At 37.2% G+C, this 24,740-nt stretch overlaps 2 protein-coding genes across 4 annotated transcripts in view; one reads left to right on the forward strand and one right to left on the reverse strand.

Moving 5' to 3' along the window:
- Positions 1-1,422: 1,422 nt before the first annotated feature.
- On the reverse strand, positions 1,423-13,075 carry cd9a (CD9 molecule a). Of its 2 annotated transcripts, none has more exons than XM_056236034.1 (8): positions 12,649-13,075; positions 5,087-5,189; positions 4,913-5,010; positions 4,744-4,818; positions 4,558-4,659; positions 4,213-4,302; positions 2,781-2,864; positions 1,423-1,941 (listed from the first exon to the last, which is right to left on the reverse strand). In XM_056236034.1, exons 1-8 carry the CDS (start codon positions 12,715-12,717, stop codon positions 1,876-1,878), a joined length of 687 nt encoding a protein of 228 aa, XP_056092009.1. In that variant the 5' UTR covers positions 12,718-13,075; the 3' UTR covers positions 1,423-1,875. The 2 variants fall into 2 exon arrangements, with proteins under 2 accessions (XP_056092009.1, XP_056092010.1); XM_056236035.1 differs by lacking the exon at positions 12,649-13,075 and adding an exon at positions 7,629-7,817.
- Positions 13,076-23,371: 10,296 nt separating this feature from the next.
- vwf (von Willebrand factor) overlaps positions 23,372-24,740 on the forward strand; it is a 75,238-nt gene continuing 73,869 nt past the window's right edge. The window contains exons 1-2 of one of the 2 annotated variants that reach the window (XM_056236037.1): positions 23,372-23,484; positions 23,965-24,028. In XM_056236037.1, the coding sequence (XP_056092012.1) occupies positions 23,965-24,028 (64 nt within the window). In that variant the 5' untranslated portion in view covers positions 23,372-23,484. Of the gene's footprint in view, positions 23,492-23,964; positions 24,029-24,740 lie in introns of both variants that reach the window. The other variant, XM_056236038.1, reaches the window with a different exon arrangement.

Below are 24,740 nucleotides of genomic sequence, written 5' to 3' on the forward strand. Positions count from 1 at the left end.
ACAATTTGTTATTTGAGTGTTGATTACATTTAAAAATAAATAGCAATTGAATTGAGGCTAATAGTTTGGGCTCTGTTGTTAACCTTTAATATTATAGTAGGCTAATGTGCGATAAGGACTCCCTACATAGTTTATAGATAATGTTTTATAGGCTACTTAAGAAACTTTGTTACAATCGAATTTATTTGACAGAGACACAATTTGTTCAGTAAACCACTGTTTGATCAAAAAAAGAAGCAATTTTATGTTTAGTTTTCAACCCCATACTATACCGAATCCGTACCGAACTGTGATTTTAAAACCGAGGTACGTACTGTCAGTTTTGTGTACCGTTACACCCCTAATATATATACTGTATGTTATACATATATATATACACACACACACATTATGTATATATATATATATATATATATATATATATATATATATATATATATATATATATATATATATATATATATATATATATATATATATATATATATACACACACACACACACGCACACACATACGCACACTGTAGGCTGCACTGTATCCTGTTTCTCTGAGGAGGGAGAGCTTTTTTGTATTATTTTTATGAGTTTGTTTTTTCTATCAAGTTTTTAACTCCATGTTATCATCAGATCTATTTGCATGGCAGGTCAATATCACAATCCATAACATTTAAATTATGATAATATAAAACATTTCAACTTGACATTACATAGGAAATCTAAAATACATTTGGGTGATACATCCTGAAATATTCCATGTAAACATGTTTCTGATTAAAATCATTGCCTAGCAGTATCATAAAAATTACAGTCCAACAGAATGTTTAACAGTCAAAAGAACCTGACACGAGAGACATAAAAGGAGGCTAAAACTCACATTTTTATGAGATTCTGATCAAATTAAAGGAAATGTTTTGGTGGGTGTGCCTCTGCATGCTTTAATATGATTTCAAACTCTGATCTCTTTGTTGGCTTGATCTGTTTGGGTTTGTTGGTGAGTCATAGTGTCACATAGAAGCAGATAAACATTTTTTCACAGTGTGTCAAGTTTTGTGCTTGAGAAACAGATCACATGCGATCAAAGGCAAGAGATAGAGGTACTAGTTCATAATTATACAACCACTTTAAGGGTGGTTTTGGCAAATTTCAGCCTAATTGTAAAAGTAAGGCAAACAGGAAGGGGGGGCGGAAAGAAAAATGTATACAAACAAGATTAAGGAAACAGAGGTTTTAGCACGGTCACATAATGGAGTGAACATGAGTCAACGCTGTGATTATGGGAAACTGGATGAAGTTTTGGCTATCCCCTTCACAAGGACTCTTGTCAGACTGTTGAGTGAAACACTGATCGCTGTCAAAACAGATCCATACAAAGAAACTTCATCCTGGATACGCAAGAGAAAAAAGAAAACTCCCACAACAAAATTCATGATTAATTTGGCTTTTATTTGAGCCATATGCACCGATGTGGGTAAATCAATCGACCCTATTCACAAATCAAAAACATAACATTAGAAAAATTCAGAACAACTCATAACAAGCATTACTGCAAGTACAATAAAGCAAACAATGGTTAATCTTTAAAATCTATTATGAACGATAAAAAAATATATAAAAAGTCAGACTTAATAAAGGCCTTTTCAAATGGGCTTGGAATGCTAAACCAACCCTTTCTTCTCATTACTCGTGACACAACCAGTGATACAGCTGCACTAAGAAAAAGAGTGAATTCCAGTCAATCAGAGACATGTACAGATTGTGTGTCTGACGCTGTGATCTAACTGGCTCTTAGCTGATGAGGTCATGTTCAAGACAGTGCTTTGTGACAGACATCATGCAACACAAATACACTGGCAGTTTCCCAGGCAACGAGACCCCTCACACAATCTCCCGGGTTTTCCGGATGGCACAGCACAACATCATGCTAAAGATCATGCCGAAGATCTGTGCACATAGAGAAAACATTCCTTCAATGGGACATCAATCGCATACATAAATGTGTACGTTACAGTGTTTTCAAAAAGCATTATGATCAAATTACAATCATGGTACTAAGAAATATATACTTTTTTTCTATTTAAATCTGCAGTGTGTAATTTTAGTGTAATTGTAAATTTGCATTACCAAAAAGAAATGCCAAAACACACTACTATTCAGAAGTTTGGGGTCAGCAAGTCTTTTCAGCTCACCAAGGCAGCATTTATTTAAAAAATAGATTAAAAAAAAAAATACAGCAAAAACAGTAATTGTTAAATATTACAATAAAAGAATTTTTTTTTACTTAAAATGTTTTAAAAATTTAATTTATTTCTGTGATGTTAAAGCTAAATTTATCATTCTTACTTTGATTTCTGAAGGATCATGTGACACTGAAGACGTTCTAATATGCTGATTTGCTGCTCAAGTAACATTTCAGATTATTATCAATGTTGAAATCAGTTAATATTTCAGTGGAAACGGTGTTACTTTTTTGTCTTTGATGAATAGTGCGTTCAAAAGAACAGCATTTTTAAAAATGTAAATCTTCTGTAACATTATAAATGTCTCTTTTGATCAATTTAATGCATCCTTGCTAAATAAATGTATTCATTTTTTTAAAACAAAATCGTACGGACCCCAAACTTTTGAACATAAGTCTGTATATATAAACAAAATAATGTATTATTTATTTGACATAATATTAAATTAAGCTGGTAAAGATATACACCTTAGTTATTCTAAAAGACAAAATGCTGAACAAGCCTTAAACAAACAAACGCACAGACACACACACACAAAGTTACCACGATCACTCCAATGCCGATTCCAACTCCTCCAATAATATGAAGTTTGGAGTTGAAAACTTCATCAATGGCATCAGGACAGCTCTGAACACATAAAATAAGGAAATTGATTTATCATTTATGGTTTATCAATGTTGTTATGTACTTTGAATATTCAAATATCTATCATCTATCCATCCATCTATTTACAGTTGATAGTTAAACTGATTCCTGTGCTCCTCTGTATCTCAGCTCAGTGTCTTTATTTGGTAGGAAGCATATTCTTATGTCTGATACACTTCGTTCATTAGGTTTACTTGAACCTCTTAAACCCTTCTCGATTTTCTGAACGGTTACTACGCTGTGATGACCTCTTACTTGACCTTGTACTGGCAGAGTAAACCGCGTTTCACTGACTCATTCAAGCTGAGTCGCACACAGGGTGCCTCGGGTTAGAAACATTTCCAGTGCATTAAATCTGAGCTAAGCTGGAGTATTACACTCCACAATCACACCTGCTGCCTTAGAAGAATCTAGTCCAGTGCGGTCAATTGTAAATCAGTGCTGATAAATCACTGACTGATACTTCATGGAAGTATTTCTGCTCACGAAAATTATTATACTGTAAGTGTAGATGGGTCTACCAAAGACATAGTCATGAAACAATCAATTGTAAATTCAATCCCAATTTTAAGGGGTTATGATTATGAAGGCATCACCACACAGCAATGAAAGGGTTCAAATCTAAACCATCAATGGTATAAAACAGACTCGCACACACAGAGGCAAAGTGAGATTAAAGGATCAGTTGGAGACTGTTTACCAGTTAGTTGAGCAGAATATTCAACATTTTAAACAATAAAGTAAATGAATAAAATCTAAACTAAGACAAAGTACATTTTGATGAAGTCTAATATCCAAATGCAATACCTAATAAAAGCAAGTCATTATGTCTGAAAACACTGTTCTCAGCAACATAGGTCAATTTCAAGCGAGTGTGAAGTTATCATTTGTCAAACTTTTGTAAGCCAATATTCATATTAAGGTCTTTTTTCATTTTTATTAACCTAATTATTAAACTAACTGTATAAAACAATGTTGTCAGAGCACTACAAATGAACTGGTTTCTATGCCTTTATTTTGTATTCTGACACTTTTTATTTTTGACTGTATTGTTATATGATGAACTGCATAAATACTAAAATGTTGTAAGTTATGCAGTTTTGTTTCTATATAAATTTATTTAGATTTGCATTTATTTATCCTTTTATTTCTGTATTTCCATATTAATGCTTTTTTTCATTTAGTTCTGTATTTTATGCCTTTTTTTTTGTCTTTTGACTGATATGATTTTTGTTAAAGAAATTAGCACAAAACCAAGTAATCATTGGAATCTATACATTAGGTATAATAACTACCAAAAGGCAAAATTTGTATCTGTAAACACTGTTACCTTTGTAATGAGACCCTCAAGCACATCCTTTCTGGGGCAGGTCTCTTTAAAATCATCCGGGATGTTTCCTGACGGTCCACAGCAGTTCAGCTGAGAGATGAGGAACAGATGTCATCGCAAATTATTACAGCTTCAAAATCCACAAGCTACAAATAATTGGTGTTTGACGGACCATCTGATGTATTTAGCACATAAAAACAGCAAGCGCTTTCTGAGGATGTTTACTAGCAGTTACTACCGACTAACAGTTGGTGTTCATGGAAAAGATATTCAAGAGTTTCAGATGCACAGTAGCAATTATGCTAAATATCTTTGAGAAATGAGGAGAAAGGGACGAGATCTTACTCCATGCTGGATGAGACTGAGTGTGTCTTTCAGAGTGTTGTCTTTGGTGTCTTGATAATTTTTGTACGTTTCCCTGTAGAAATCCGTTATATCGTCAGTAACCTATGGGCACAGAGATATTAACATAAATTAGGAGCACCGTCTGTGTGTTTGGGTATGCGTGCACAGAGAATTTGAAACTCCCACCTTGGTCTGGTTGGAAAAGCCCCAAATTCCAGCAGCCACCTCGACCGCAAATATGACCAAAAGAAAGAAGAAGAACTACGGGAAAAACACATTCAAACACCAAAGTCAATCACCTCATAATAGTACTAAGTGATATTTGAGAAGAAAAGGTGCATGATGTGGGAATTACCAATCCCAGCATGCAAGGGGATTCCTGGATGGCACCACAACATCCAAAAAAACCCACAACCATCATCAGCGCACCGGCCGCAATGAGGATGTACACACCTACAACACACACACACTTCACTTTTACCAGTTGCAACACAACATGTGTAAAAAAGACTTATAAACAACTACTGACCTGTGTAGAAGACATAAGGCGAGTTCTCTCCTTCAAACAAGCTTTTTGTTTTGGCATCAAACCTCAGCCAAAGTCCAATAGCCAAGACACCTGTACCTGCAAGCTGCAATGAAGCAAATGACATACATGCAATAATTAATAATAAATAAATAAATAATTCTCCCCTTAATGCCTACAAAAGGAATAAAATGCACACAGACAGCTCAATCAAAAGGATTCCTTTAACATTAGAAAGAAACAGCAGGTATGGTGATGAATCTGATATTTATAGGTGGCTTGCAAAAAAATAAACAATTAGAATAAATTACTAAACATAATATAAATAAAAATAGTATTATATAATTATAAAAAATAATAAAAAAAACTCTTAACTAAATTAAATATTTATTAGCTTCCACCAGATTGCAAATATTTACATTTCTGTCAGAATACATGGCTATTTTATACCAGCAGGGGTGAACTGCCAGTATTAACCAGCCAAACCTTGCTTGATTCTTTATAGAGGACAAAACAAATCAGCAGGAAATTGGAAGTGCATGACTTATGTAATAATGTATGTGTACTACAAGCTTAGTAAAACTCAATAGCACAGACTATCCATCTTTTTATCTGATCTGAGAGTGTACAGATCGCACCTGCAAGCAAAAATCCACGGCAGAATCCAAAGAAAACTGGCAGAAGTTCTGCCAATCTGTTAGACATGCGATGCAATACGAGTCAAAATCTGCTAATGGAACAAGAGTTTTAAAAAGTGATTTTTCACTATTATTTAGGCTACAACAGGATCTGCATTTTCATAGGTTTATAATAGATTTAATAGAATAGATAGAATAATAGATTTTTGTTATAAGAGTAAAGACAATAAAAACCCTCCTTTCCAGGTAAAAAATTTAAGGGTAAGTTCATCCAAACATGAAAATTATCCTACAATTTACTCGCCCTCAAGGCATCCTAGGTGTATATGACTTTTTTCTTTCAGCCAAACACCATCAAAGTTATATTTAAAATTAGGGGAAAAAACAACAACATTATGATGTCCAGAAATCAATTTCAATAGTACACTGAGTTTAATGCATCAACATAGAACTTATGTTGCATGTGATCGTTTCATTCTTACATCTACTATAATACAATTGTACTATAATACGAGATATTGTAGACTATATCTCGAGATTCTCCACATTAGTGAATAAATAAATACATAGATCTGCAATCAGCATTCATATTCCTATAATGGTCTGGTGGTATAGCCTAGAGCTTTTAAGCGTGTCAGAGGTTCCGGGTTCTAATCTGCCCTCATATCGTTTTTTGTTTTGATGTTCATATCAAGAGCGACACGTTTATATACATTTTGTTTTGTGATTTCACCAGAAAGAATAGTCTAATAACATTGACACCAAAAACAACACATTCCAGAGCCAGGTCGCCTCTTATTTACAACAAATTAACATCAATATGTTTCATTTGCATTAGGTATATCCGTGCAGCGAGAAGTTTCAAAAAAGTGGTGGGGACATTATTGACCCTGGCAAAAAGTGGTGGGGGAAATGTCCCAGCCACAAATTAGTAAAAAAAAAGAAGAGTAAATGCCAATCTAATTAAAAAACTCCACTGGGTTAGCGGACATCGTTCAACGTGTTGGTTCTGACAAACATTTTTATGCATGAACTAGGGATTCTGATTCTGGCATTCTTGATCTCTCTCCCCCCCCCACAAATTTGGCAATAGATGAACTATTAAATAAGTGATCTTGAGCTGAGTCCCTGTAATTTGGCTCTCATATCATATGCTGAAGTAACATTATAAACGTGACAGTAATCAAACTACATTTTATAAAAAATGACCTAAAATCGAAACTATATCAAATATTTCAAAAATTCCTTTGGATACGTTTTACTTATGTCCAGATGATATAAAAAGTGACATGAAATGATTTTTTTGCGATCATTTTCCACACTTGCTTGTTTAAGGGTTAATTACCTCTTAGCAGATTTTGACTCATATACATTATGTATGCTATTTTCCTTCCCTGATTTTCCTTCCTCCATTCAGGAATAAATTAACCTCCGTCACATGAAAAAAATAGGTTGCTTCCTTTAACAAAACATATTGCAGCAACATTTGTTGGTTTGATGCATCACACTGACCAACAACCATCTTTCATTTAAAAAATCTGCTGCCTGTTGTGAAATATCTCACACATACTAATGGCATTTTCCTCACTATATCACGTGACTTATTTTTCTTTCATGTCCTGCTCACTACTAAGATGTAATGGTTTCATGTTTCAGAGAGTTCATGTCCTTACTCTTTTGATTTATTCTCTCTGACCCAGATCTTTTGTTCGAAAAACTAAAAGGTGCACAAATCTGTTCCAAATCTTCAGGCCAACGCTTAGCTAACAACCCCACTTCAACCTCTTACCCCGTTCCACACACAAACTGAACATAAAAACACAACACTAACTTTCACAAATAAATGCTGACATGCTACTTTTACACAATCACACAAAAACACAAATACGGTATGAAAGTTCACCTACCCAGAACACCGTGTTAAAGATAAACATGGTGTATTTTATACATTTTGGACATCCATCAACCCCCATTTTGCTGCTTTCCAAGTCACGTTCGTGTATAGAGCAACAAACTGTTAGCAGTGTCCATGTGTTCACCTGCACAAGCTTCTAATCTACAAACTTTGCACACAGACAGACGTGTTGTTTGTCTATTAGACACTTCCTCCCTTTGATTGACAAAGTGAAACTGGAAAATGTCTGTGCGTTGCGCAATAGTCCATGCATCAGTGGGAGGAGCTTACAGGTAGTATGTGAATGTGTGTTACAGCCAGGTGTCACTTACAGGTGACTTTACCACTGAATTCAGTTCTAGGTTCTCTAACACTTTAGTTGGGCTGTATTTCACCCCCAAAACAAAATAAATGTATATTTTGCATTAAAAAAGAAGCCTATTTTTTAAACTGTGAAATTCTAATAATTACTTACCTCTAAATTCCCATTATTATTCTTTAAATTTAAATGACCATAAATTAAATTCAGTACAACAGATACTACCATGATGTATAAATATGTTACAGTTTAAAAATATATTGTTATTTTTTCACATGAATGTACTTGATTTTCCTGAAATAATGTCACAATGCAAAAAAGAAAACAGTCCTAAATGGTTTTAAAATGGGCTTAATTTTCTTTTTTCAAACCTTTTTAATAGATTTTGGGATGAAATAATCTCATTACCATCATGTAAAGAATAATACTATTTGTAGGGTAAGTTGTCACATATAAATTATATAATATTTATAAGGTTATATACTGGTTATATAATGCGTGTTAAATATAATATATATATATATATATATAATATATATAATCATATAAATATTACATAATGCACTTTACGGTAATGATACCTTTTATAGTAATGAGAATTGGAGGGTGGGTGTTTAATTATAATCTCATTTGTAAATCGCTTTGGATAAATGCTTCTGCTAAATGATTAAATGCATTATAGCCTACCTTTAGCTTTTTACTTCTGGCGACTGCATTCAGGCTTCCAATTTCATAAAAGTTGTGTTCATCTGTGATAATTATCTCGATGGACAAAACGTGCAAGTATCATTAATATGATACTTTTGTTGGTCACAGAGCTTGTTTTTAGCGATAATCCAAAAGCCTATGGGAAAATCCTATTGGGTTTTTGTCGAGGGAGCCAGTGTGATGCTGACTGCCGGTTGGCCTACAAAGTGATGTCATTCCTGCACCACTCTATTAATGTAAATCAAACAAAAGAGGAAATAACTTAAGAATAAAATGAATGTTTAATTCGTACAGTTTTTACATTTGATTAGATTTCTGTACTAATTCTAACTACATGTTAAAATTAAACTATTGTACTTGAAAAACTTTTGTTTTATTCATATTTTTGTTATATTGTATTTGTCCTATTGTTTGTAATTTGCTTCTTATTTTTAATAACAGAAATGAGATAAAATAACACAGAATAACCATATTGTGAAATATATTGTTATGGTGAAATAAAATGTCTCATATTGTAAAATAAGAATTTGATCATACCGTCCACCCTAAACTCAGAGGTGTGAAGTAATGCAGATATTAAATAACATTTACAGAGAGCAAATTAATGAGACCAAATCCAACACACACACAAAACATTTTTTAAAAAGTCATAACGTGCACATTTTTCCATCATTAAAACCCACAACAAATGCAGTTTACAGTGAGTTTGTCCATGAGATTATCATACTCTATAAATAGACGCGCAGATTAAAGACAATCTAGGGCGCGTGCTCACATAAACCCTCTGGGCTAGACACACACAAGCATACCATACGGCTCTGGGTTCGCTCAAGAATTAGTGGCACATTTAATGAATGGTTCACTTCAATGAACTGATTAAAAAAGTCACAACTTTTTCTTCACTACATTAAGGTGATATTTTTTTCCCAGCTTAAAGGCAGAGTAGGGGATTTGTTCCAGAAGCATTTTTTGTTATGCTGGTTGAAATTCTCTTCCCATCCTGATAGCAATCACTAAGTTAAGTGGTCTAAATGTATTTATATGTACCGGTATACGTCTGTGTAAGGCGTAGAATCATAAAATGTTCGTCCAATCATTATACAAAATGCATACGTTGACAGGCAGGAAGATCCTACCTGCCTGTCAACGTATGCATTTCCATACCTCCGCACACTCTGCTCGCGCAGACATCACACATCATCAACGTGTTTCATACTATTGCTAAGCAGAGTTAGACAGACGTCAGTGACTGAGCACCGCAACAGAAACAGCAGCCACCTTTTACAGTTCCTCCTGAATCAAAACAACGAGCTTATGCTCCATTCACGCCATAACTACTGTAATTTATGCATTTGAATGGCAACACTATCAACGGCGAAATGAATCTACAGCAGTCAGGTGGCAGAGGTCAGTGCTCTTAACGACTGTAATGCCGATTATGAATGTAATTTGATACTTACGACTGATCATGCTCAAACGTGCAGAGTTGCGTTCAGTTGGTATGCACAGAGTCAGTGTTTTAAATCTGCTGCAGTCGATGAAAACAGTCTGTAGTGTGACCAGTCTTAGAATGTTTCAGCTAATCATTGTCCCCGGCATAAGTTGTTTATGTTCATTATTATTGTAATGTTATGTGCTTTGAGACATGAGGTAGTTAAATGCAGTCTCTCCTCTTTTGACGCTTTGCAAATATGCGTGGCTTTGGAGACACTCTGAAGGGAGGGTGGGATCTCATGCTTTCAAAGCTAACTTGCTATTGCTAGCTGCCCTGAAAATTGCAATGCCTACCCCATATTTAATGCGAATAGGCAAAAAACAAAGCAATTCGTCAGCTCCCCCTTAATATGTAAACACTATAGAAAGATCAAAACATTGATCTGTTTGCATGACTCCAGAGTGTGAGCCTCAATTTGCGTCCATTTTCATACCGGTGGAACTCAATTTTATTTGAGATGAAACTACAAAAATGCTCCATTGTTTTTGATCATGTAGTTTTCTGAGGGAAAACCAATTGGCATGAAACAGCACATCTGATTGAACATCAAATACCACCGATCAAAAAACAACTGGATTTAGGCCCAATACATACTCAATGAGATTACAAAAACGCAGCAAAAGAAGCTCAATTATTTATATACACTCACCGGCCACTTTATTAGGTACCCCATGCTAGTAATGGGTTGGACCCCCTTTTGCCTTCAGAACTGCCTCAATTCTTCGTGGCATAGATTCAACAAGGTGCTGGAAGCATTCCTCAGGGAGTTTGGTCCATATTGACATGATGGCATCACACAGTTGCCGCAGATTTGTCGGCTGCACATCCATGATGCGAATCTCCCGTTCCACCACATCCCAAAGATGCTCTATTGGGTTGAGATCTGGTGACTGTGGAGGCCATTTTAGTACAGTGAACTCATTGTCATGTTCAAGAAACCAATTTGAAATGATTAGAGCTTTGTGACATGGTGGAAGTAGCCATCAGAGGATGGGTACATGGTGGCCATAAAGGGATGGACATGGTCAGAAACAATGCTCAGGTAGGCCGTGGCATTTAAACGATGCCCAATTGGCACTAAGGGGCCTAAAGTGTGCCAGGAAAACATCCCCCACACCATTACACCACCACCACCAGCCTGCACAGTGGTAACAAGGTATGATGGTTCCATGTTCTCATTCTGTTTACGCCAAATTCTGACTCTAACATCTGAATGTCTCAACAGAAATCGAGACTCATCAGACCAGGCAACATTTTTCCAGTCTTCAACTGTTCAATTTTGGTGAGCTCTTGCAAATTGTAGCCTCTTTTTCCTATTTGTAGTGGAGATGAGTGGTACCCGGTGGAGTCTTCTGCTGTTGTAGCCCATCCGCCTCAAGGTTGTGCGTGTTGTGGCTTCACAAATGCTTTGCTGCATACCTCGGTTGTAACGAGTGGTTATTTCAGTCACTGTTGCCCTTCTATCAGCTCGAACCAGTCTGGCCATTCTCCTCTGACCTCTGGCATCAACAAGGCATTTCCGCCCACAGAACTGCCGCTCACTGGATGTTTTTTCTTTTTCGGACCATTCTCTGTAAACCCTAGAGATGGTTGTGCGTGAAAATCCCAGTAGATTAGCAGTTTCTGAAATACTCAGACCAGCCCTTCTGGCACCAACAATCATGCCACGTTCAAAGTCACTCAAATCAACTTTCTTCCCCATACTGATGCTCGGTTTGAACTGCAGGAGATTGTCTTGACCATGTCTACATGCCTAAATGCACTGAGTTGCTGCCATGTGATTGGCTGCTTAGAAATTAAGTGTTAACGACCAGTTGGACAGGTGTACCTAATAAAGTGGCCGGTGAGTGTATATATATATATATATATATATATATATATATATATATATATATATATATATATATATATGTGTGTGTGTGTGTGAGAGAGAAATCAATTTCCATATGGAGAAAATGAATGGGATTTTTAATTCCAGAAAATTTACATATGCACATTCAAATAAACGGTAGAAATAAAATTAGTAGCCTATGCAAATTCGAACAGCTCAGCGAATTGGTTCGAGTAATCCATTAAACAGACACAGTTCAAATGAACGATGTTCACGAATCGGACATCAGCAACAAAAATGCGCCTGTACAGTCGTGAGAGAACAGTTGACACACGAACAGAGTGGAGTCAAAGGAAACACTCAAAATTCAGTGCTTGTCCCGCCACACACACACACACACGGTATTTTAAATACACGACCCTTAAGGGTCCTGAAACCAGAGCTAAAAATCTTAAAATTAGGTCAGCCAAATGGATGCAATCTTGTTGCATGGCTTTACACAGACATTTCTGCGTCATTAATTACAGTCTAAACTAACTAAAAACCTAAAAGTGACGCTGTGCACATGCATTTATCAAAGAATATTTGAGCAAAACCGCGAGTTATAATAAAACAACGTCCCGCGCCCAAGCCAACCTCTGCACACATCAATCATTAAAGACGCTCGCTCGGTCACTCACCCAGAATATGAAATTGAAGACGAACATCAGATACTTGACGCACATTTCTCCTCCGGTCAACGCCGCCATCACTCACAGCAGTCTGTCCTCACAGTCACAACACAATACTGAATGAAAGAGTAAAAATCACGCGAGCAGCGTCCGTGTCCCAGTGTATCGCAGGTGGCTCGCGCGTGCGGCAGTGTGACTTTAAATGCGTGTAGGGACTGAGTAAGTGGAGCGCGCGCACGAAACACTCAGGACAGACACAAACTCACTGCCTCATTCCTCCAGCCAAAGATCAACTTTGCAATCGTTTTCTGTGTGGCAAAATCGACCGTGCCAAAGGTCAAACACTTTTTGCATCGATCCAGTTGCTATTTTTGGAGGGCTATTGAAGATCGTCCATACGCTTTATTTAGTTGTGCTCGTTGGTTTTTTCCCCCTCGAGGAATCTCTTTTATTGTTATCGCAACATCCCCACGGTCTTTATTCGTTGTGAATTACGTCATGATGGAATGACGTCACCCAGTCAGTGCAGAACCCAGAGGTTCCTTCCACTGTTGTTCAGTGATTTGTTCACAGGCATTTTAAAGTGTTGCATAAGATTTATCATGTGAACTTTCATGTCTCAAGATATGCGGGTGTTCATAGGACCTGTCCCCTTTGTGACAGTGAAATGTTATAAAATATTAATTTCATAATTTTTGTTTAATTCTATGCGAAAAAAAAACTCTTTCAGTAGCTATTAAATTATTCTAAAATGTCTTTGAAATGACCCAAATCTTGATATCAAAAATATCTTCTTAAAAAATAGCATTACAGCAACATTTCAGATAGATCATTATGTGATTTTTTTTTTCTAATATTTTTTTTCATTCCTACCCATACTCTTCTCCACGTTTTAATTGAAACTGACTAATTTCTCAGCATAGTAAAAATAAGAAAAGTGACAAGTTATATAAAATTTTACATTTTTTATAATATGGCATGGTGAACGTTTAAACTTCTCATTGGGCCACAGACTGAGCTGTAACAATATATTGTCGTATTGTAATATTGTATATTATCGTTCAGAAATATATTACGAAACGAAAAGAAAGGATGTATCATGTACTGTATATTTATTGATTTCTCCAAAGCTTTTGATAGCGTCCAGCATAGTCTCCTGTATTTTACACTCATTAGGAATGGTATTGGTGGAAAAGTTTTTGGTGTACTGAAATCTATGTATTCTAAACTTAAATCATGTGTGAAAGGAATTGATGGTTTAACTGAGTATTTTTACTGTACCATTCGTGTACGACAGGGCTATATGGTGAGTCCTCTTTTGTTTATTCTTTTCCTAAACGAATATATAAATATGATAAAGGAAAACTGTAAAGGTATTCAGATTGAAAGTATCACAGAAGTGCAGGCCTTGTTGTATGCTGATGATATGGTTAATGTGTCAGATACAATTGGTGGATTGCAGAAGGAAATTGAACAGCTCGAAATATTCTGTAACCGTTACGGTATGAGAGTGAATTTGAGTAAAACTAAAGTTATGGTTTTTAGAAGAGGGGGCTTTTTAAATAAGAATGAAAAATGGTGTTTTGCTGGTGAGCAGATTGAAGTGGTTAATGCTTATAAATATCTGGGTATGTGGTTTACACCAAAATTGTGATGGTGGAAAACTCGACAACACTTAGCAAACCAAGGAAAGAAGGCAATGCTCTCTTTATTAAGGTTTGCTCGTAAGGATAAAATTAGCTGTAACCAAGCGCTGTATTTGTTCGACCATGGTTGCACCCATATTGTATTATGGATCTGAGATATGGGGCTTTGAGCCAGTGAAGTGTATTGAGAATGTTCAGTTATCTTTCTGTAAAAGACTCTTATGTATCAGTACGGGTGTGAGCAATGTAGCTGTTCTGGGCGACCTGGGTAGATTTGCATTGTCTACTACTTATATGAAAAGGTGCATCATGTATTGGATAAAATTAGTGTCCATGTCTAATTATCGGTATCCAAGAAAATGTTATAATATGCTTTTCCAGTTAGATGAAGTTGGTAGAAAAACATGGGTTTCCTGCATTCGAGTTTTATTGTATCTCAATGGTTTCTCTAGTGCCTGGGAGGCTCAAAGTGTAGGTGATATAAGAATATTCACATCTATTCTGAATCAACGATTGAGAGAAAGAGCACAAAATGCTTGGTACACATTAGTTTAAGATAATAAGAAGTTGAATATATATTCACAATGCAAGTCAATGGTGGTACAGGAGAGCTACATTGCATCTGTACATAACATACAGTTGGTACGATCTCTGTTATTGTTCAGATGCTCAGGGCACTGATTAGCCATAGAAATGGGTGGAGTAATATACCAATGACAGAGAGAATCTGTAGTTATTGTAAACTAACTAATATCTCTGTGATTGAAGACGAGAAGCATTTCTTGTATGATTGTTCTTTGTACATGGACCTGCGTAAGAACTATTTGAGTGATCTCACACTTGTGGGTGATGTTTGTGTTGATGTGTCACAGGTTTGTGAGTCGAAACATGCATGGAGACTAGCATTGTGTATATATCATGGAATGAAAAAAAGAGCATCTGTCCATGCTATTGTGACTTTGGAACTATGGGCCGAGGCCATGTATTCCTGAAATAAAAACTAAACTAACTAAATATATCTAATCAGTGACATAGTGCAAGCATATTTTTCTAAAATAATTCTGTATTTTCAGCTTCAGAATCATGAATATTTTTAGTCACCATTGTCCTGTGCATTGGGTTTATGTAATAATGTAATAACCCACAATGTAATATCAAATTTAGCATTTTAATCAACAGTACATTTTTTGTTAACCTTTTATCATATGTCTTGGAGTTTCACAATAATATCGTATTGTGAGTTCATGTCATGATTCTGCCCTCGTGTCCTTGAGTTTCTTTAGCCTTGAGGCAGGATCATGACAGAACCGTGTTTTGTGTGCAAGCACATGGCCTTGTGTTTGGGCCATGCTTGCATTGTCTCGTCACCTAACCCCGCCCCCTTGTTAAGTCATCATTAATTAATCTGTGTCACCTGTTATGTTATCATTAGTCTCCCTTTATCATCCCCTTGTGTTTGCTGTCCTGTGTTGGGAGGAAATAGAAAAGAAGAAGTAGTTATGACCAGATTAAGGATAGGTCACAGTAATTTGAATAGCACACTACACATTATAGGGAAGCACCAAACTGGTTTTTGTGGTTGTTGTCAGGTTGCAGAAACTATAGAGCATGTGTTGTTGAGTTGCAGACAATATGAAGAACAGAGGAAAAATATGATGGAAAAGTTGGAGCAATAGGGACAGGAATGAAGGAAATACTGGAAAGCGGGGAGAATGAACAAAGCAGAGGAAATATTTTATTATTTTTATCAAGAACAGGACTGATGAGAAGAATATGATGTAACTGGACATGACAGGAAATAAAGCCGGAAGATGGTGGTAGTGCAACGCTAATGGATGCAAGCTGCCGATAAACTCTAAAGAAGAAGAATGTCCTGTGTCGGTTCATTGTGAAACCTGCTGTGATGTTACACTCTGTGAATACTACTTGTTTTTGCTATAGTTACGTGTGAGTCATTGCTAAATATTACCTGTGTGAGTATCTTGTCTTAGTTACGTGTCCTGTGAAGATCCTGTTCGTGTATTTGCTGTTAGTTAGCATCTAGTCTTCTAAGTCTTAGTCTAGTTAGTCATCCTCTGCCTTGTCCTGTTTTACCCCATCGTGGGTTTTGTTTTCTGTTTTCGGTCTATAATAAACTTTGTGTCACTGCATCCTGTCTGCGCCTGGGTTCACCTTCCACCATCATAACAGTTCAGTGTCGTGATATGTATCAAATTGTGACATGAGGGTATCCTTACACCCCTAATATGTGTGTATATATATATATATATATATATATATATATATATATATATATATATATATATATATATATATATATATATATATATATATATATAAAAGAAAAACAAAACAATCCAAGACACTCGATTAATTAGTTTTAGAAAAATATAAAAAGCCTTTATTTTTTCATGGCTTAGGTTTTAAAAACAGGTGACAAGCAACGGCACACCTACGCGTTGCGGCCAATAAGCCTTCATCAGGGTGTGGATATTTATATATATACCAGATCTCTCTCCATACACTGTATATACAAACCCAGTATATATACACTCACCTAAAGGATTATTAGGAACACCATACTAATACTGTGTTTGACCCCCTTTCGCCTTCAGAACTGCCTAAATTCTACGTGGCATTGATTCAACAAGGTGCTGAAAGCATTCTTTAGAAATGTTGGCCCATATTGATAGGATAGCATCTTGCAGTTGATGGAGATTTGTGGGATGCACATCCAGGGCACGAAGCTCCTGTTCCACCACATCCCAAAGATGCTCTATTGGGTTGAGATCTGGTGACTGTGGGGGCCATTTTAGTACAGTGAACTCATTGTCATGTTCAAGAAACCAATTTGAAATGATTCGAGCTTTGTGACATGGTGCATTATCCTGCTGGAAGTAGCAATCAGAGGATGGGTACATGGTGGCCATAAAGGGATGGACATGGTCAGAAACAATGCTCAGGTAGGCCGTGGCATTCACTAAGGGGCCTAAAGTGTGCCAAGAAAACATCCCCCACACCATTACACCACCACCACCAGCCTGCACAGTGGTAACAAGGCATGATGGATCCATGTTCTCATTCTGTTTACGCCAAATTCTGACTCTACCATCTGAATGTCTCAACAGAAATCGAGACTCATCAGACCAGGCAACATTTTTCCAGTCTTCAACTGTCCAATTTTGGTGAGCTCTTGCAAATTGTAGCCTCTTTTTCCTATTTGTAGTGGAGATGAGTGGTGAACACACGCGCACTATATGGATTACATAATCAAACTATTTATTTCTAATTGTTTAGACATATTTTGACCGTCTATAGGCCTATTTGTCATGTCTGTGAGGCAAGTATCCTATACGCCAAGTTTCGGTTCATTTGTGACGCGCTCCAGTTCTTGCAGTCGAAGACGGATAAACTTTCTACTCTCAAGTGTATTCTGTGCGCTGTTAAGTGCCTTATCAGATTTATCGTGTTGCTGGTTCTTGGCAGCAATTACCTTGTCGAAAATATTGCATAGCGTGCTTTTGGCATCGAGTCTGGTACAGTACACGTCAGGGGTCTCATTTATAAAGCGTGCGTGCGTACGCACAAAACGGGGCTGGAAACGTACGTACGCCAGTTTCCACGCAAAGGTTGTGATCTATAAAAAACAAACTTGACGGGAGAATGTGCGCACCTTTAAGCAAACTTTGAGCCGTGCGTACGCACGTTTTGGAGACGGAGCAGTTTGGCGACACCGATGGTGAGCTGGAGCTAAATGTCTTTTTGGTCACTTTTAGACCGAAAATCTAAAGAAAATTATACATACAGTATACAGAAAGATAATACAAATATAATTTCACTCACCAAGCCTATCACATGAAGCAAACATCCATCCCTTTTTAAATGTCCATCCCTTTGTTAAATATCCATCCCTTTGTTCTTTAGTGAAACTGACGCAGCCTATCTACCGTAAATCTTCATTATAATCATAAATACAGTGTTCTGTGAAATATGTTCCCAATAACAGTTTAAATAAATAAAACTATGTTTTACTTCTGATATAAACATTTAGATTAAATATGCCATTCTGATTAATGGAGTTAGACACTTAAATTACATTAAATCATTACTGAGAAGTTACATTTTTTTTTTATTCAATAAATAGAAATATTTGTTGTGGATGCAATGCTTTCAAACACTTTTCCTCTGGCATGCTGTGTTTTAATGTTTTAACTACAGAGATAATTGCTTATCATGATAATAGCAGATTGTCTGAGAAAATAGTTTCGTGCAAATAATGCACTACAAGGTCTATCTTTTTCCATTAAAAATATAAATCAATTAAAAATACTCTTTGGCCAGTGGAAAAGATTGAGAAAAACTTTCTCTGAAATGTATTTTACACTATTTGATTTATTTATTCAAAAACAAGGCCAGGATATGGCCTTGTTTTTGTCTACTAAATTATTTTTTATTAATGTAACGGCACATCCGTATTTCATATTTTCCAAATGTCTTGTACTGTTAAACATGTTATCCCGTGGATGAATAATCATATGCAAATGATATGTAGATGAGGATATGCATAGTAAAACTAGGTGTTGTAAGCTCCACATATGGTTGTTTCGGGGAAAAAAATGGGGGCAAAAACAAAAGTGTTGCGTTTATAATTTTGTTCAGTTCAGTGTATATATATACAAAAAAAATCCATAAAAATATGGTACAATGTATAATTTGACGTAATTTTCAGTATTTCTTTTTTACCTGTTTTATTGTTTTACCTGTATTTTGAATTTTGAACTTCATTGCTTTGTGTTATAGGGTTAACGCAAATGTCTGTAACTGTATAATATATCCGGGTAGTAAGCTGCCCATACTTTTTCTGTTATTTTACAGATTTATATACTAGTGCAATGCCCGTGCAAAATCTGTTTTGTGTGTTTTTAGTAATTGTTGGTTGGGTATGTTTGAGTTGCTGAATAGCCTAGGCTATTATTACGCAGGAGCCTAAACTCTGAGAAAACGATAACGTTAAGCGCACCAGAATAAAATATAATATTCAGAATTAAACAGTGTAGCTGACTTACAGATTCAGTTAACATCCACAAATGAATAAGTGCAACGAGGTTCAGACCTTGGCTGGAGCATACACAGTGAACTCCGAGAAAACGCTACTCTTGAGCAAACAGTTTGTGAATGGGGTACTACAAATGATGGCCGTGAATAAAATATAATATTCAGATATTTTTAATCCACAACCCTCTAATGTCAGAATGTTTATTTTGGGGAGTGGCCACTCAGTGTGCAGTGTGAGAGGGGGAGTGGCCACTCAGTGTGTAGTGTGAGAGGGGGAGTGGCCACTCAGTGTGCAGTGTGAGAGGGGGAGTGGCCACTCAGTGTGCAGTGTAGAGGGGGAGTGGCCACTCAGTGTGCAGTGTGGAGGCGGAGTGGCCACTCAGTGTGCAGTGTGGAGGTGGAGTGGCCACTCAGTGTGCAGTGTGAGAGGGGGAGTGGCCACTCAGTGTGCAGTGTGGAGGCGGAGTGGCCACTCAGTGTGCAGTGTGAGAGGGGGAGTGGCCACTCAGTGTGCAGTGTAGAGGGGGAGTGGCCACTCAGTGTGCAGTGTGAGAGGGGGAGTGGCCACTCAGTGTGCAGTGTAGAGGGGGAGTGGCCACTCACTGTGCAGTGTAGAGGGGGAGTGGCCACTCAGTGTGCAGTGTAGAGGGGGAGTGGCCACTCAGTGTGCAGTGTAGAGGGGGAGTGGCCACTCAGTGTGCAGTGTGGAGGTGGAGTGGCCACTCAGTGTGCAGTGTGAGAGGGGGAGTGGCCACTCAGTGTGCAGTGTAGAGGGGGAGTGGCCACTCAGTGTGCAGTGTGAGCCAGAGTGGCCAGCGGCTAGAGCGGCAAAAGCCAATCTGTGCTTCTTTTACCAAATTATATTTAACGATATATTTTGCATTTCTAATCCAAACAACGTCAAAATTTGGCACTGCACTTACTCGTGCCCGTAGCAAGACACCTGTCAAGTTTGAAATCCACCGGACTAATGATTCGAGAGATATGCGAATAACAGTTATGCCCATTCAAAATCATTTTTTGTGCCTGTTTTTAGTAATTGTTGGTTTGGTGTGTTTGAGTACTTATTGTTACAATTACACAGCAAAAGTTCAGTGTCATTTTTATTTGTGCATGGTAGAAAGCTGATACTGACATAATGACATAGGCTACAATAAATATGGAAAATTGAACTACATGGTTGCAAAACAATTTATAATGGTGATATTAATTAGGTGACATGTATTTGGGTATCTGTGTACAGGACAGGTAGCAGGAGTTTAGATTAGATTAGACATACATTAGTGTCAACTTTGTTGTCATTGTGCAGATTATAATTATAGAGACTATGAAAGGCAGTTAGCATTTTTTATGTTTAGTTGGTGAATAGCATAGATTACCATTACACAGTAGCGATAACATTAAGCGCACCAGAATAAAATATAATATTCATATATTTTTAAACCACAACCCTCTAATGTCAGAATGTTTATTTTTAAACCACAACCTTCTAAACATCATCTACACATCTTCAATGTGTGCTTCTTTTACTGAGATATGCGAATAACAAACACAGACAGACGTTTCTGTAATTTATAGATAGATGTATTATATGTGCATGGTTGAAAGCAAATACTGATACTGACATAATGACATACAATAAATATGGAAAATATAATAACTACTGACAACTAACTACTTCTGAATAACTACAATATTCAGAAGTAAACAGTGTAGCTGACTTAAGGGTGCTTTCACACCTGGATCGATTGGAGACGTTGTTCCGAAACAAAGGGGCATTTCCCTTTTGGCCCGGTTCGTTTGGTCATTATGTGAACACAACAATCGCACTCTGAATCGGAACAAAACAACCGAGCCGAGACCACCCGTGGTCTCGGCTCGATTCCATACGAACCCTGGAGCGGTTCGTTTGTAGTGAGGACACAACCGACCCACGAACCGGAACAAATCAATACCTTTTCTCGTACCTTTATGTACTGCTGTCGGAGTTTTTTCGCCTTTGCGCGGCATTGCTCGACGGACCGTTCATAACCCCTCTCTTTCATTTTATAGCTGATCTTCTTGCACACTTCGGTGTTCTTGTGTGTAGTGTCCAATATCCGGGAGATGTGTTCTTCCGACCAAATATCTATGAGGCATTTCACCTCTTCGTAGCACCAAGTCAATCCGCGATTCTTTTTGTGTTAGGCTACTGTTGTCATGGCGATATGTCCCACAATGGAATGCGCGACCTGAACACATGAGGTAGTGACGAAAAGGCGTAAGGAAAGCCCTGGAAGGGTGCGCGAATCGCGATTTGGACCGCTTTACAACAGTGTGGTGTGAACAGAGTGACGTATTAAATTGATTCGGAACAAAGTATTCTGTTTCGGATCTGTTCCGGAACAAAACAAATCGATCCAGGTGTGCAAGCGGGCGCCTCACTAACGTTAATTGTTTACACAGAGATTTCGGACGTTTTATCCAGAGCTGTTTTTCAACGGCTCTGGTTTTACATTTCACTGTGAAGATCTAAACATATTTAGATACAGGAAATAGCAATGGAAGACGATTTCGGAAAGAAATTAGAAAAAAAGATAGATTTTACGTCCGAAATCTCTGTGTAAACAATGAGTGACGTACACGTGCGAGAGATCACTTCCGGGGCTTTCCGGCGCTTGCGCAGACAGAGGCGCCCGCGCCATCAGAGTACTTGGACGTGACTGTGATTACAAGAGGTAAAAACGATATAAATACTGTTCGTTTTCTCACACAAACCGCTCGTTTCGTGTCTTAGGCCATCAATGTGTACTTACATTTACGAGTCATTAAATCATGTTTAATTTGGACTTCTCTGTGCATGCTCTTTGAGGTGGACCCCATAGGCCTGCGCCTGCATTATATGACTGACAGACAAGAACGGTTTGACCTAAAAATAACAAAATTGAAAATACTGTGCACATAAAGACACCTACATCTTGGATGCCCTTGAGGTAAGCTAAAACATATCAAAAATTAATTTCAAAGTGAACTATCCCTTTAATGCTTAAAGGAGCTGTATGTAAGAAATGTATTTCAATGAATCATAAAATGGCCCTGATGTGTCTCTAGACATTAAGAAATCATGTTCATTTCAAATACTTATATCACTGACAACAGTAGTACGGCCACGATATTGTCATTTAAAAAGTGCAGTTGCAGCCCTCAACTGATGTTGATGTTGTCATCTTGTGTTTTGGCCTGAAGCCCCACCCTCCACCTATCTACCAATCATGAAGTCAGTAGTGTTTCGGCATCCGGGTTGCCTGCTCTGCTCTAGTTGAAAGCTCCTTGTAGCAGCCTATGTTCCTGCTGGATCCTGCAGCCTATCTGGCAACCTCGAGTCAGGGGGGAGGGGGAGGGGGAGGGGGAGGGGATACACAGCTCTACAGTAATTTGAAAGTGATTGCAGTACCAGTTTTGGCCACAATCTTACATACAGCTCCTTTAATAAAGTTTTCCATTTTCCAGTTCAGTCTATTTTATTTCAATATATTAGCTTGTTGGGCTTATGATGTGTGTTTAACTTTGTTCTATGACTTTTTTGCCACTTAATGCCAAATGTACTGTACAATGTGGGTCCTGAAGCAAGGATATGTTTTCTCCATGTTTTTGACAGCGAGTTAGGGGTCAATAAAGAAAAGGTAGCCGAAAAAGAACGAAAAGTAGCCTACATTAACGATGAATGCATGGAGTTCATGTGAACATTCTCGGAATATGCCATTGGTTGTGAGGTTTTTCCTACAGTTAATCCATCAGTGCCAGATACGAGTTACATCGCAGAGGCTGTGAACTCGCTGCATATGCTGTGGATTGTGTGCGTGTGTGTGCTGTTTGGCTTGGCACTAATGTCCTCTGTTGGTTTGTCTTATCTGTCTTCACTGCCAGACTAATCCTTCAGTTCCTCTAATGCCCAGACTTCCTTCTATTGTCCACTCTTAATGAGTTTGAAAACGGAAATCACACCATCCCTCCCTCTTTCGTTCTTATAAAGCGGTTGTTTCCATCTAGACTGGGTTCCAGTCATGTCTTCAAAATTGTGAGACACTGGATAGTTTAGAGTAGACCTTGCAAAGCACTTCAGAGAAACTGTTGCTGGGAGCCTACAGCTGGGCAGAGGTCAAAGGTAACAGGTGCCACTGAATATTTGTCATGACCGCTGATTATTTCAACTTTTTGTATCAGCGAGTCTGAAGCCGTGTACATTGTGTTTAAAGGTAATGTTTTGCTATTTAAGCACGCATGAAAAATACCATGCCTGTTTGTGAATATGTTATGCAAATTTTGTTCCCATCCTAAGTTGGGGCATTCTTTCCATCTATGTGGAAATACGTGACATGTCTAAAACTCTCTGACAGATTTGTAGGGGCTCAGAGATTTTTTCCTTTGTTTCTCACTTCCAGCTGAACTTTTGCTTTGCCTCATGCTTTTATTTTTCACTAAATTTAACCCTCACTATTGTTGATGGCCAGATGTTAAAAAGGGTATGGTGCCTGGACACTGCAATGCGTTATCTACTGTGTGCTTTTTAGGGTGGTTCAGGTGATTACTAACTGGGCTAAATCATTCATGATTCATTCATGATTTCTTCTTTTTCTTTAATCAGATGGAACCGTGCAGTTGGAAAGGATGGAGCAGAATCCTGTGGGTTTTCGTCTTGAATTTTTCAGGTTAGAGTTGGAGCATGTTTATGTGTGATTGTGCCTTTTTGATTTTTTTTAAAAGAAATTAATCATTTTATTGGATTAACAAGGATGCATTAAATAGATCAAAAGTGACAGTAAATACTTTTTTAGTTATTGTTCTTTTAAACTTTCTATTCATCAATAAATCTAATAAAAACTTTTACTTTACTCAATTTTTTTGGGTGAAACATTTTTACATTTAAAAATATTGATTAAATTTGAACACAATGAAATCAATTACATATCCCTTATGAACTGAGTAATTGTACAAAATTTAAGTAGATCTGAGTAACTACATTTGGTACATTAACAAATAAAATTGAGTAGAAATAATTGAGGAAAACTTTTTTTTTTTTCATTAAAAAAATATTTATGAGTAATATAAAATTTTAATTTCCTCTAAACCTTTGTAAAAAACTCCACACAACCACAGGTAACATATACATGACATTGGCCTTTATTGTCGATGAGTGCAGAAATACAGCATATTTTGTTTTAACATGTATACAACATTTAAACTCATATAACAAACATACTTGAAAGTAATTCAAGTGAAATCAACCGGTCTGTTATCCGTTATCTATTTCCACCGTATCAGCGCTGGTTCTCGTGCCTGAGGTGGACACGGGCTCTGAACTTCAGACCGCCGTCCTGCGTTTCACTCCTATGGTTTCGCAACGTGATCTCATGAGAAGAA

This window comes from Rhinichthys klamathensis, unplaced genomic scaffold (assembly GCF_029890125.1).
Source record: "Rhinichthys klamathensis goyatoka isolate OS25496 unplaced genomic scaffold, OSU_Roscu_1.1 h1tg000436l_1, whole genome shotgun sequence".
NCBI lineage: Eukaryota > Metazoa > Chordata > Actinopteri > Cypriniformes > Leuciscidae > Rhinichthys > Rhinichthys klamathensis.